This window comes from Rutilus rutilus, assembly GCF_951802725.1.
Source record: "Rutilus rutilus genome assembly, chromosome: 9".
Classification (NCBI taxonomy): Eukaryota; Metazoa; Chordata; class Actinopteri; order Cypriniformes; family Leuciscidae; genus Rutilus; species Rutilus rutilus.
Genome location: NC_140223.1, coordinates 8,598,345 through 8,611,865, shown reverse-complemented (window position 1 = coordinate 8,611,865; position 13,521 = coordinate 8,598,345). Strand labels below are relative to the sequence as shown.

Genomic DNA, 13,521 nt, shown 5'->3' with positions numbered 1-13,521 from the left:
ATTCCATTTGATTATAAGCATTATGGGAACGTTACTTTTGAGTGTTCTCTGAAATAGTAACATTTAAAAAATAATAATAATCAGACGAACATCGACCAATAAGTTTATCTAAAAAAAAAAAAAAACGTTCCATGAAAGAACGTTTTAGTGTTAGAGTTTTGAGAACATTATTAAAGGCAAGATGCCTTCGAAAGAACGTTCTATTAACGTTACTAATGTTTATTCATAACTTTTAAGAACCTTGACAGAACATTAGCCAAAGTTCTAAGAACGTTCCATGTTAGCTGGGTTTGTGCTTCATCACTGTCATACGCTTGTTGCTAGATAAATGTATGGTCCAGGTTGTCGTTGATCATGACAGACGTTTTCTCTCTGACAGTTCGTGTGTGTTTGTTATGAGTGCGCGTGAGCAGCGCTCAGGTGAGGGAGGAGCTGGTTAAAGGTGAAGTGAGGAAGACCTGCTTTATACGCGCACTTTACCACACACCGACGACTCGCTGGCATTGTTGACATTATTGATAACTCGAATTGCGTGTTTCTACATACAGACACACACTCGCTTCCTAACACATTAGCCTTAGATTGAGGAGGTTTAAAAGTCGCGCGCGATGAGCCGAGCCCCGAGGCAGGAGTTTTTGACGCAGTCCAGTATGTCCATCACCAAGAAACAGTCGAGCACAGACTCGTCCGACTCGAACCCCTGGGAGAGTTTGGGCAGCCCGACTCTTCTGTGGTCTCCCAGCTCCGGGATTCCTCTGCAGGACGGCCTGTACATGGACGCGAGGTTCCCGGTGCAGAACATGCCGATTCAGACCGACGTGGTTTGGAAACGACCAAAGGTGAGGCGAGGTTCTTCACACGCCTCCTCCTGAGAGCCACTGTAAAGATGAGTGTTTACATATAATTTACATACAGTCAAAACATGCTTACAAGCATCCTGAACTCTTCTCTGGTATCTGCTGTGTGGGGGTGTAAGCAATGTTATTTTATAGACTATTGGGACGCACTGCTTTGTTGTAAAGTTATCAATCTCAGCAGAAAATATTCTATATAGAACCTTAAAGGGTTCTGTCAGGTGCTTTATACATAATAGAACCTTTTAGGGACTCCTGTCATGACATTATTTTAATTTTTTTAAATCATCATTTTTAGCTCATAAACATACTTTAGGCTACACTCTCAGAAAAATAGGTACAAAAGCTGTCACTGGGGCACTACCTTTTTTAAAAGGTACACTTTTATTCCTATACCCTTTAGGCAAAAAAGTGTACCTTTTGAAAAGGTACCGCCACAGTGACAGCTTTTGTACCTTTTTTTCTGAATGTGTAAACCACAAGAAAATATTGAACCTGTTAAACATGGTGCAATCATTTTATACATTTCTCCTTATAAAGAACCTTTTTGGCATAAAGGGTTCTTTTAAATTGAGTTAAGAACCCTTGGGATCTATATAGAACCCCATTGAACTAAAAAATAAAAAGTATTTGGTAACTTTAGGGGAGACACTACAGGCAAAAACAGTGTTTTTTTCATTCATCTGTCAATTTTGAGATTTTGGGCTTTTTGGCTTTTCATAAAGTGTGTTTTTCAGACTAGTGGACAGAAAACATCCAACTGTATCTTTTAGAGCACTTTATCTATTCGCATCTGTAGATTTCAATTACATATGTCTTTAAAGGCCGTTTTCTCTAGGCCTAAATGAGTTTTTCTTCGTACATCGAGGCAGAAATCTCCACTTCAGTAACAAGTACATACACCAAATTTTAAAGTTTTATTCTTAGCTATATTATGAAGGTTTTTACAAAGGGGTTTATTCATAAATAAGTTCCCTGCTTTTATACAACATTTTATTCCTAAAAAAAAGGGCGCAAATTAAATTATTTTTGGCTGTTGACAGTATTTTCTGATTTCTGAGTGATAAATAGAGATATCATATATCCCCTCTGTAAAAAAAAACCATTTGGCTCTACTATATCAAACAAATGAAACAATAATTTTAAACCTGACTTCATCCAATGTTCCGATTTTTGTTCTAGAAGTGTATGCAAATTAGTGCATATTTAATTAGACCACGCCTCATTTGCATATTTAAACATACAATTTCAGAAAACTTGGCATACAATTTTTTTTGCTATTATTAATGTATTCAAGCAACTGGTGAATCAACAATCAACTTGTTTTTTTTACCCTATTTACCTGGGGTGTCTCGCCGTAACTGAATGTGATTGCATTAAAAAAAAACTATATAAGCAAGTGCCATTATTTTAAAGACAGCAGACATTCAGACGTTATGTGACATCTGTGTCTATTATTTATTTCTCAGACCGTGCATAACTTTATCATCATAAACACAAGGTTCACATCATAAACACAACATTATTCTAATGCAGAAACTTCTAATGTCATTTAGCATTTGTTTTGTTGGGTCTCTTGTTGCTGTAAGGGTTGGATGTGTAGATGTAACATGAAAATTACAGGTGAGTTTGATCAGGGTTTGAGCTAAAGGGCACATTTGGATTTGAGGAATCCTGTAGTAAAGTAAAGTAAAGTAGTCATTAGCAGACACTTTACAATCAGTCCCTCTGGAGCAAAGTCTCCTGATCAAAGGAGCGGCGCTAATAGTTTTTAGAGGGGTTTAAAATCGTTACCGTCTTTAACTACGTCAAACTGCTGCATATAAAATCAAGATGTGTGAAACTGAAGGTGTATTGGGGGCTGGAGTGTGTTTGAGTGAAGATCTGTCCAGGCTTGTGTCTGGTGAGCAGCTGACACACACACACACACACACACACACACACACACACACACACACACACACACACACACACACACACACACACACACACACACACACACACAATCTGTCCAAAGGAAGAAACAGTTTAGAAAATGAATGTTTGAAATGATGTTCCTCAGCTGTAATATTTCTATTGCTGCTCTTCAGTTTACCTTCGCTTCAGCAAAGAACTTTATTCTCATGAAGATCCTTTCTCTTGTGTGTGTTCTTCAGATCAGTGTATTGGCGTCTGGGTCCTTTACACTTCACAGTAAAGTCCTATTAATGCATATACTAACATTAAGTAACGATGCGCAACACATTTGTTGACGTTCGTTAATAAAAAATACAGTTCATTGTTAGTTCATGTTCGCTCAGGTTCATTAAATAATACTAACAGATACAACTTTTGATTTTAATAATGTATTTGTATGTTGAAATTAACATAACATTAATAATAAATGATTTAGAAGTATTTTCAGTGTTAGTTGGAAACTTAAAGTGTTACAATACGAAATTCTAAAAAGGTTTAAAAATTACATCAACTTGTAAAACCCCTCTGGAACTGTTATTTTTAAGTCATACCAAACATCACCCATTTACGAAAGTAAATGTAAATGAGGATGACACTGTTCCTAAATGTGACCCTGGACCTGGACCTCAAAACCAGTCTTATGGGTGATGTTTTTTTTAAATTGAGATGTAGGCTATACAATGTGACACATAAAACACCAGTTTATTAATAAATAATTAAATGTCTCCTTGCTATTTTAGACACATTCATAATCATGACTTTTACCGGTTCTTTGTGGCTAGCAAGCGTGCGGTCGTGCGCTTGACGTAAACTATCATTATCCTTATCCTGTGTAGGCTATATAGCCTATTTAATAGCATAATTAAAATAATATACAGGGGCGATTTGTCCACGAATGGCTTAAATGAACAACGACTAGTCCACAAATTTTTTTTTTTTAAGTCGGAGGCAGGCAGCCTTATTCCACATATTTTCGAACCAGGCAACAGGACATCTGGGTTGAGCGAGCGGCCCTGCGGAATGAACGAGCGGAGCGGAATATTCAGAAATGCGCTCTCCGCTCACGAGCTCTGATCGGAACAAACCCGAACCACTGTCTGCTGAATTTGCGCAGAAACATAAAAATAGACATAACCAGCTTTTTAAAATTGTTTTTAAAACTAAACATTTAGACTATTTTAGCACAAATACGATTTTTTATAGTTCTTGACAAAATTAGAATATATTAGGGTAGAGTGGGGGAAAACGCCCCCCCTTAAGGAAAATGTGACATTACAGTGAAACAAAACATAAATGTGACTAGAATTGCCATCCCGGTTTTGAGTGACTATGGCAGGAGTTATTCACCAAATATTAAAATTGCTCAGCCTTCATAATTAATTAGTATTTTCACTGAAAATATTTTTGTACAAAGGGGGCGTTTTGCCCCAGCGGTGGGGTAAAACGCCCCCCAAGGTGGGGTAAAATGCCCCCTTTCTTACCAACCAGTTTGCTTCATAGATCAACAGCAAAATTAACAGACAATAGTTTTTAATCTCTAAAGGTAAAAGGCAAGTAATGTATCAACATGTATATATATATTAATATTTATTTCAGCAATGTTCAAAATAGGCAAAATTAACTACCTTCCATCAGTGAGCTAACTGTGCTAGCAAGCTAGCTAGTTAATGCACACTTGAGGTAATTTTTTCATGTTTTGTTCAAATATTTTGATTTTACCACCTAGTTATACTGCTGGTTACCCCTCAGCGTAGGGGGCGTTTTACCCCACAAGCTATGAGTTTTAAAAAAAAATGTTTAATTTTTAAAATATAATTATATTCCTTATAAATAATATATGATCTCAAACTACAGACTTCACTATTCATCTATCATACATCACTGCGATATCCTGCAGAACAATATTCTCTTAAACACTTATTTACTAATATCTGAAAATTATAGCATTTACCATGTAATCCTCTTCTCTTCAAATGTGTCGCTGGTGTCAGCTTATCCATAGAGATTTGTATATCCCCGTTATCAACGTAGTGCATAGCAACAGTAAAAATGTATCTTGACTACTTTTAGTGGTTATTTTGGGAAAAACAGGTGGGGGGCGTTTTACCCCAGGGGGGCGTTTTCCCCCACTCTACCCTAAACCTTTTTTGAAGAAGAAGAAGAAGATGAAAAGTTTTGGGTGGGCCTGTTGAAAAGTGACTAAATAAGTAGTCCATTGATGTATGGTTTGTTAGGATAGGACGATATTTGGCCGAGATACAACTATTTTAATATCTGGAATCTGAGGGTGCAAAAAAATCAAAACATTGAGAAAATCACCTTTAAAGTTGTGCATTTATGTTCTCGATTGTGCTGCATTCACTCACAAAAATAAATGTTTTATATATTTACGGTAGGAAATTTACTAAATATCTTCATGGAACATGATCTTTACTTAATATCCTAATGATTTTTGGCATAAAAGAAAAATCTATAATTTTGACCCATACAATGTATTGTTGGCTATTGCCACAAATATACCAGTGCGAGGCGACTGGTTTTATGATTCAGAGTCACATATATCCTTTGATCCTAAAATGATCCATTGTGTTTTCTCCTCTCTTTTCCAGGAGATCTGTCCGTTTCCCCAGTTTATTGTGGATGGAGCCACACGCATGGACGTCTGCCAGGGAGTTCTGAGTGAGATCTTAATCTTCAACCAATTAAACGATAAGAATTGGCATTGAGAAATAATACAGGGCTGGTTTTTGCAGGTTCTCGTGTAACACACTGTTGGTGCTTCATAAAAGCAACATGTTGTGGCATCAAAAAGCTTTAGTGTTTAGCAAATAGCTGCGATCTTCTCATCTGGTGGGTCGCAGGTCTTTTCTGAGGATCACAGAAAGCTAAACACTTCCTATATCTTTTTGTTGTTAAAGTCCCTCTGTAGTCAATCAGAAAAAGAAAAAAAATACTTTATGCCTTAAAATAGCTTGAATGTAACTCGACACCCTTGCCTCATTTAGTATACGCAGTTCTATGAATATGCAAATGAGCCCCGCCTCCACTCACTCACTCCAGCTCAGAGATCCACTCGTTGACAAAGGCAGTTTGTGTCGTCAGAAACACCAGCGATTTGTCATTCTGTGAGTTTCTTTGTTCTGTTGAACAAAAAGTAAGATATTTTAAAGAATGTTGGTAACACAGTTGATGGACCCCATTGACTTCCATAATATGTATTTATAATATGTAATATGGACTCCATCAACTCAACTGTCTGGTTACCAACATTCTTTAAAATATCTTACTTTGTGTTCAACAGAACAAAGAAACTCACAAAATTGTTTCACAAAACTCACAAAAAAAAACACAAAACTCACAAAGATTGACAAAATGTCCTTTTTGAGTGAAATATCCCTTTAAGGTCAAAAGTCTTGCATCCAATCAAACTCTTCAGTTGGTGCAAATCGTTCTGTCAAATTAGACAAATGCCAACATGGGCATGACACCCTCATCCTCAAAAACATGAATAAAATTACACAAGATAAAAGAAATTTCCACTCTAAAGTCTGACATATGAAATAATTGTAAAAAAAGAAAAACGTTTGAAATGAAACAGTTTATTAAAACTCTTGATAGAATAAAATATATTTAAAAAATGCATGTGTTATTGGTGAGTGTATCATATTTGATCCATCAGGCTTTTATGGCACATATTATATAGTGAGAATATGGAGATCAAACTGAGGGAGGAAAAAACAGCTTAGTTTTATTCACAGGCCCAAACTGCATAACCCTTAAATATGCTGATATTTATGTGGACAAAAAGTAAGATGAAATTCTGATGCTTGTAATGTAAATCAATCAAATCTTCATAACAGTATAACTACTACTGACATAAAATACATTTCAGTCGTCACTCTCTATATCTGCCAACAATGTGTCTTAGTAAGATTATATTTAAATGCTTAGTTTTCAAAAGTTGCTTCAGTCCAGTAAGTGTCCATCTTGAAATATTACTAACATATAAAAGTTAAAACGTTTACTTTATAAAAATCAGTAAAGATTTCACAGCAAAAACAACCTGAAAGATAAGCTGAAGGTGGACATTTTTACAATTATACTACTGTAAAAGGGCTTTTACTTCTAAAAAATCAGATTGTGTACAAAGTTTTGATCATTTTTATCTACATTTGGGTATCAAATATATCAGTTTGATAAAGAAGACAAAAAAAAAAAAGTGGGATTTATTGGCTGCTGAGAGTGTTATTGTATTATAGCTTTAGCATGATTAACAATTTCGGTTATGTGCTGTCACCACATGTCCACATGTCCTAAAGCTCAACCAGTTGGGAACCAGTGTAAACATCTTTTACCACATACCATTAAAATAATAATTTATAAGCAAATTAGAGCTAAAACATGTTTTAACGTGGTTTAAGATGCTTGAACTCTCTCACTCTCTCTATCTCAGGTGATTGCTGGTTCTTGTCTGCCGTGGCGTCTCTCTCTCTCTACCCTTCCCTTCTGGATCGCGTCGTTCCCTCAGGCCAAGGTTTTCAGAAGGGCTACAACGGCTGCTTCTATTTTCAGGTTAGTGGCGTGTGTTTCTGCACTGAATAAAGCGGTTTGATGTCTCTAATGGTGTCTCTCCGTCTGTCCGTAGTTCTGGCAGTACGGGGAGTGGAGTCAGGTGCGAGTCGACGACCGCTTGCCCACACGTGACGGTCAGCTGATCTATCTCCACTCATCAAGCAGAGATGAATTCTGGAGCGCTCTGCTGGAGAAGGCTTATGCCAAGTCAGTAACACATAAAAGTGCCTTAAAGTCCCTCTGTAGTCAATCGTTTTGACCCTTAAAACTAATCTTTGATCACCAGAATGACATATTTAAAGGTCCCATATTGCACACCTTTCTGAAGTTTTATTTGAGGTTTTGATGTCCTTAAGAATATATATTTGCGGTATAAGTACCAAAAACCATCTCAATGTATTTTTACAGCTCCTTTCTCAGAAGCTCTGCTAAGAACAGGTCGATTTTGGCCTGTCTACTTAATATTCATGAGCCTCTCTTCTGATTGGCCTGTTGTTTTCTGAGTGACCCATCATTGGTGGGGGTGGTGACTGAAGGCGGTGACTGAGTAGTTCTGACATCACATTTTTTCCGTAAAAAAATAATTTCTTCATGCCTTAAAATAGCTTGAATGTAACTCTACACCCTTGCCTCATTTAGTATACGTGGTTCTATGAATATGCAAATGAGCCCCGCCTCCACTCACTCACACAGCTCAGAGATCCACTCGTTGACGATCACACGTTGATCTGATTGGTTACAAGGTAGTTTGTGACGTCAGAAACACCAGCGATTTCAAACCATGTGTTTTAAACTAGGAGCAGGGAAATTGTTAATTGTCTTATAAATGGCGGGAAAGAGTTAAATAGTCTCTTTCTGACCTGATTAACCAAGCCCTATAAAACAAAAACAAAACAAGCCCTATAGTTTAATGAATTAACACATATTGTAGATGTACTTCATATTAAATGGTATTGGATGATTTGTTAATTGCATTTAACAGATTAAACTTTCAATAAAATATTTGAAAAAGATGTTGTGCATGTTTGGGTTGAGTTTTCGCTGCATTTACATCGTTCTGACCAGCAGGGGTCACCAGCACGTGCTGTTTTCGAGCGCCTCGAAACTGTGAATCATTTCGCAGCGCGATTGGTTAAAACAATTCTATATTCAGTTCAAAGCTTCATTTCTCCCATCACTAAAATACAGTAAAAATAGTTATGGATCAAAATTTCATCAACCTGAAAAAAAAAAAAATTGTATTTCGGCCGAAATGGTTGATTCTTAAATCCCAAGATCAATATTTTAGTCTATGTTGTTTTCAGTTGATGCGAACAAAACTTCACCAAACATTATTTGTAGCGCGCCTCCCATGTAATTATCGCAATAAGCTTTCTGCTTTGTTTCTTTTCATTTTTTTTTAAAACACTCAGCTTTCAGATAATGTCAATTTTGCCTCAAATTAAATATATAAATAGATAATAAAATACTGTTTTGACTCTCTTTAATGTGTTGTGACAGATCGCGGTAGTGCTTCAGTTCCAGTGGCATGTGAACCGATCATCTCTTCCTCTTTACTACTGGTTATAGCACCAAATATATAGGGTATATTTAGGCCATGGCTAGAAAGATGTTTGAGAATGCATTGCTTGTTTTACATTTTCAGGATTCTTTGATGAATAGAACAGCATTTATTTAAAAAAGAAATTTCCGCATGCACATAAACTGCTTTTGTCTGTTGCTCACAACCTCTTTCCATCTGTTTCTCAGGATGAAGGGCGGCTATAACGCTCTGAATATGGGCTTCCCTCACGAGGCGATGGTGGACATGACAGGCGGGATCACGGAGGTTTTCACGGTGGCGTCTCTCCCTCGGGCGCTGGGTTCGTTCCTGCGTTCGCTGCTGCAGAAAGGAGCTCTGATCAACTGTGCTAACTCACAGGTTTACGCTCATCACATGTCTTATTTAAAGAGATATTTCAGAAGAACCGAATTTCTTTGGAATAGAAATCTTATGTAACAATATAAATGTCTTTAATGTCACTTTTGATTCATTTAATGCATCCTTGCTAAAAAAAAAAGTACTAATTTCTTTAAAAAAAAAAAGAATCTCAAACTTGGTTATGTATAATCTTTTTTTTTTTTATAATAAAAGAAAAGAACAGATCCTTTATTTATCATCTCTGCTGGAATTTATGTATTCAATTACTGTTTCATACACATGAAGTAACCTGGGGTTTCCTGCTTAAGGGCTTATTTTTTTCAGCTCACTAATCAAACCTTGCAGGTTTGAACCTGCAACCTTTCAATCAGCAGCCCAGATTTTTAACCACTAGGACACAACATTGCCTAATGTTATAATTTCACAACAACAATGCTCACAGTAGACAGCAGAGCGAGCAAATGTCTGTGTGCCGTGTGTGCGTGTCGTCTTCTTTCTTTGTTGTGTTCTAGGTAAAAGGATCTTTCTTGAGTTCCAGGAAAGTGTTTTTCTCTGACAGCTGTTGTTTTGTGAAGGTAATCTATTGTCATGTCTCTTTTGTCTTTGTGCAGGGTCCCCTTGAGAAGAGCAATGAGTTTGGGATTTTGTTCAGACATGCCTATTCTGTGACAGGCCTGGAGACGGTGAGGGGGAAATGCTTACCTTGATTGTATCTCTCTCTCTCTCTCTCTCTCTCTCTCTCTCTCTCTCTCTCTCTCTCTCGGTCTGTCTCTCTGTCTTTGTCAAACCAGCTCTTGGAAGTTTGTTTCATCAGTGTTTTTAATGCTCAGAGTTCCACCAGGGGGCGCCATCAGCTTAAAGAACTAGAGTATGTCTGGAATTGCACACACTAGGGGTGTAAATTGGACAGTTCATCAGTGATACGATGTGATATCGATTCTCTCAGTCAGCGATACGATATTTGCCGATACCTCAAAAAAATTCTGAAATACTATTCGATTCGATTCAGGGCTATATCGATTGATTGAAGTTTACACAACCAGTTAAATTTTTATTAACTCACAAATGCAACCAAAATATTTAACATTAACTTTTTATTATTGCACACCCTCTCCCAAGTAGGACATTTACAACAGAAGAGTCCATTTGCAAAAACAGATAACTCTGTTTTTGTTAGTTTTCATAAATCATGTTTTTTTTTTAAATTGTGCATTCCAAGTAATATCAATCACACTCACACACACGCCCACATATACACACACACTTACACGCTCACTCACACACACACACACACACACAAACATACACACACATTTAAGGTTTGGCTATACTGTTGAGGGCCACTTATGTTGTGAAATATTATGACATCTGACTAGTGAGGACATTTAACTGGTCCTCACTAGTTTCAAGGGCTTATAAATCGAAGAAAACAATTTATTTTTATTTATTTAAAATCGAGTGTTTTGCACATTTTACTGTGATGGGTATGGGTTGGGTTTGGCCATAGAAAATATCATTAACCTGATATAAAATCAATGGAAGTCTATGCAGTGTCATCACTAAATAGTGAAACTGCAAGTAATAATAACTTAAACAAATACAGGTAACTTTATACCCTGCTAACAAAAATATGTTCTAAGAATGTTTTTAACATTTTCATTAAATTATGAAAACTTTTTTTTTAATGTTATGTTTAAAAAAAAAAGTTGTGAACATTAAAGGTAGGGTAGGTAATTTCGAACAGGCTAGCAATAGCGAGCTAGCTAGCTTTGAAAGCATAAGATCCCACCCTCCCTTCAGAGCGACTCCAAAGCCACTCCTCCTCCAAAACACATGAACACACATAGCCGGGAGCAAACAAAATCATCACGAGAGACGGCGTTAAACTACCTCACGTCTTAAAGCACATAACAATACAAGAATAATGAACATAACTTAAAGAGTACTGACCTATGTCACCTGACTGCTGCAGATTCAATTGAAATGCATAAAATTGAGTTATGAACTGCTCCGAGTATAACGTCACGGGTTTCCATCTCTTCCAAACGGCGTGAACGCAGCATTAGCTCGTTGTTTTGGTTCAGGAGGAACTGTGAAAGGCGACTGCTGTTTTGTTTGCGGTGTTCTGTGACTGACGTCTGTCTAAAGGCCATTGCACACTGAGTCTGAAATTCGCATCCGAAATTTTCGCACGTTAAAAAAAAAATTCGACCTCACGTTATGTCAATCATGCTTGCACACTGTCTACGAAACTTTCGTCCGTAAAAAAAAAATTCGGATTGGGTTCGATTTTCTGCGTTTTTCTCATCCACAGCCAGTGTTTTGTGAGGTTTTTTGAAAATTCAGAGCCACCGTACAAGCGAACGACAAAATCCAGAATGACGTCTGACAAGTTGATACACTTCGTCTCGCAGCACAAGTAGTCTACTGTATGAAAAACAAAATGCGGATTACAAAGACACTGAATAAAATATAACCTGTATACAGCTGTTCTGTCTGCCCAGCGCTTCTGCCGGCCGCGTGTGTGTGTGTGTGTGTGTGTGTGTCCGTCCATAGACATAGGCTACTGCCAGTTTCTGTTCAGGATCGATTGGTTCACAGAAATTGGTGGTCTTCTTTTTAATATGTGGCTCCAGTATCGCTAGCAAAGCATCAAACTGTTCCACTGACATTCTGAGGTAAATTTTGAATCGTTTGGGATAATTTCGCAACTCCTTGATAAGGAGGTGAAACTCTCCTTCCTCTCGGCGCAATCTCAGGATTGGATGGACCCAATATTTCCTCTTTCTTTTTCTCTTTTTAAGAAGAAAGAAGGCAACAAATTCATCCTCACTGCTTGACGAATCCATTTAGTATTTTTTGCGTTTTTTTCCGCAAAGGTTTAATAAATACGCCCCGGACTCAGTGTGCAAGGTTTCTGTGCGTGACGAATTTTACTGCTGACGAACACGAAAAAACGCATACGAAAATTTCGGACTCAGTGTGCAATGGCCTTAACTCATATAAGATGAGTTAGACAGAAAATACATGAAAGGTATTTCATGTATGAACAGGACAGGACATCCTATCGTTGTCCTCGGACCGAATGCAATGATTGGACGAACATTTTATGGTCCTATGCCTTCCACAGATAAATTATATACATAAAATTACATTTAAAACACTTAACTTAGTGATTGCTATCAGGATGTGAAGAGACTTTTAACCAGCATAACAAAAAATGTTTCTGGAATAAATCGCCTAATCTTCCTTTAAGCGAACATTCCATTTTGCAAACATAATTGGAACGTTGCTTTTAAATATTCTTCGAACATTCCGAAACAAGTAGTGACATTTTAAAATGAACGATGCATAAATAATGTTTTTGTGCTGACGTTTTGAGAACATTATTAAAGACCAGGTAACGTTAATCGAACTTTCCATTAACGTTACTGGAATAATGTTTGTTCATAACTTTGAGAGAACCTTGACAGAACATACAGCGGTTGTTTTTCTCTGTCTCTCTTTCTTTCTCTGTCTTTGATTTATGTTTCATCTTAATGCTCAGAGTTCCACTAGAGGGCGCCGTCATCTTAAAGGACAACAGAGCATGTTTGGAATGGTGCTAGTATGCAGTATGCACAGTATTGTTGTGTCCCAGTTCACATACTCTTATCAGTCTGAAAAATGTTCTAAAAATGTTTTGATAACATCTCCATTAAGTTATGAAAAAGGTTATTTCTGGATGTTTTTTAAGCATTTAAAATGTCCAGTTTTTAATGTATTAAGAACGCTTCTTCTTGGTTATCTGAACATTAGAGGAACATAATATTGAAAACATTATGAGGACGTTCTATTGCTATTGCTTAAGATCATTATAGTTCTGAAGAACGTTCCTCGTTCGCTGATCCTTCTAATAAGTAAAGGACTTTCTGAGAATAATGATCAAAAATGTTTTCTCCCAAAAGGTTATGTGATATCCCAAGAGATTTGTTCTAAAAACATTAACATCATATAACATATATATATGTATATTCCATTAACATTGTCTTAATGTTTCTGCTAACATTACAAAAACATGAAGCAAATATTTATTAAATCTAAGGACGTTCCGACTTCTGAGAACATTTGCTCAACATCAAGAATGTATGTCAAATATTAATAATGCATTGTTTCAAATCAGCTTCACAATAATAAACAATAGTGTTCATTTTGCAAAATTCATCATTTATGAAACAA

General features: G+C 36.8%; 1 protein-coding gene across 1 annotated transcript in view; it reads left to right on the top strand.

Annotated features, from left to right (window-relative positions):
• Positions 1-378: 378 nt before the first annotated feature.
• Positions 379-13,521, top strand: part of LOC311296734 (calpain-9) — a 25,624-nt gene continuing 12,481 nt past the window's right edge. The window contains exons 1-6 of the mRNA XM_084418616.1: positions 379-839; positions 5,420-5,489; positions 7,264-7,382; positions 7,456-7,589; positions 9,132-9,303; positions 9,915-9,986. Coding sequence (XP_084274742.1) covers positions 609-839; positions 5,420-5,489; positions 7,264-7,382; positions 7,456-7,589; positions 9,132-9,303; positions 9,915-9,986 — 798 coding nt within the window. The 5' untranslated portion in view covers positions 379-608. The remainder of the gene's footprint in view (positions 840-5,419; positions 5,490-7,263; positions 7,383-7,455; positions 7,590-9,131; positions 9,304-9,914; positions 9,987-13,521) is intronic.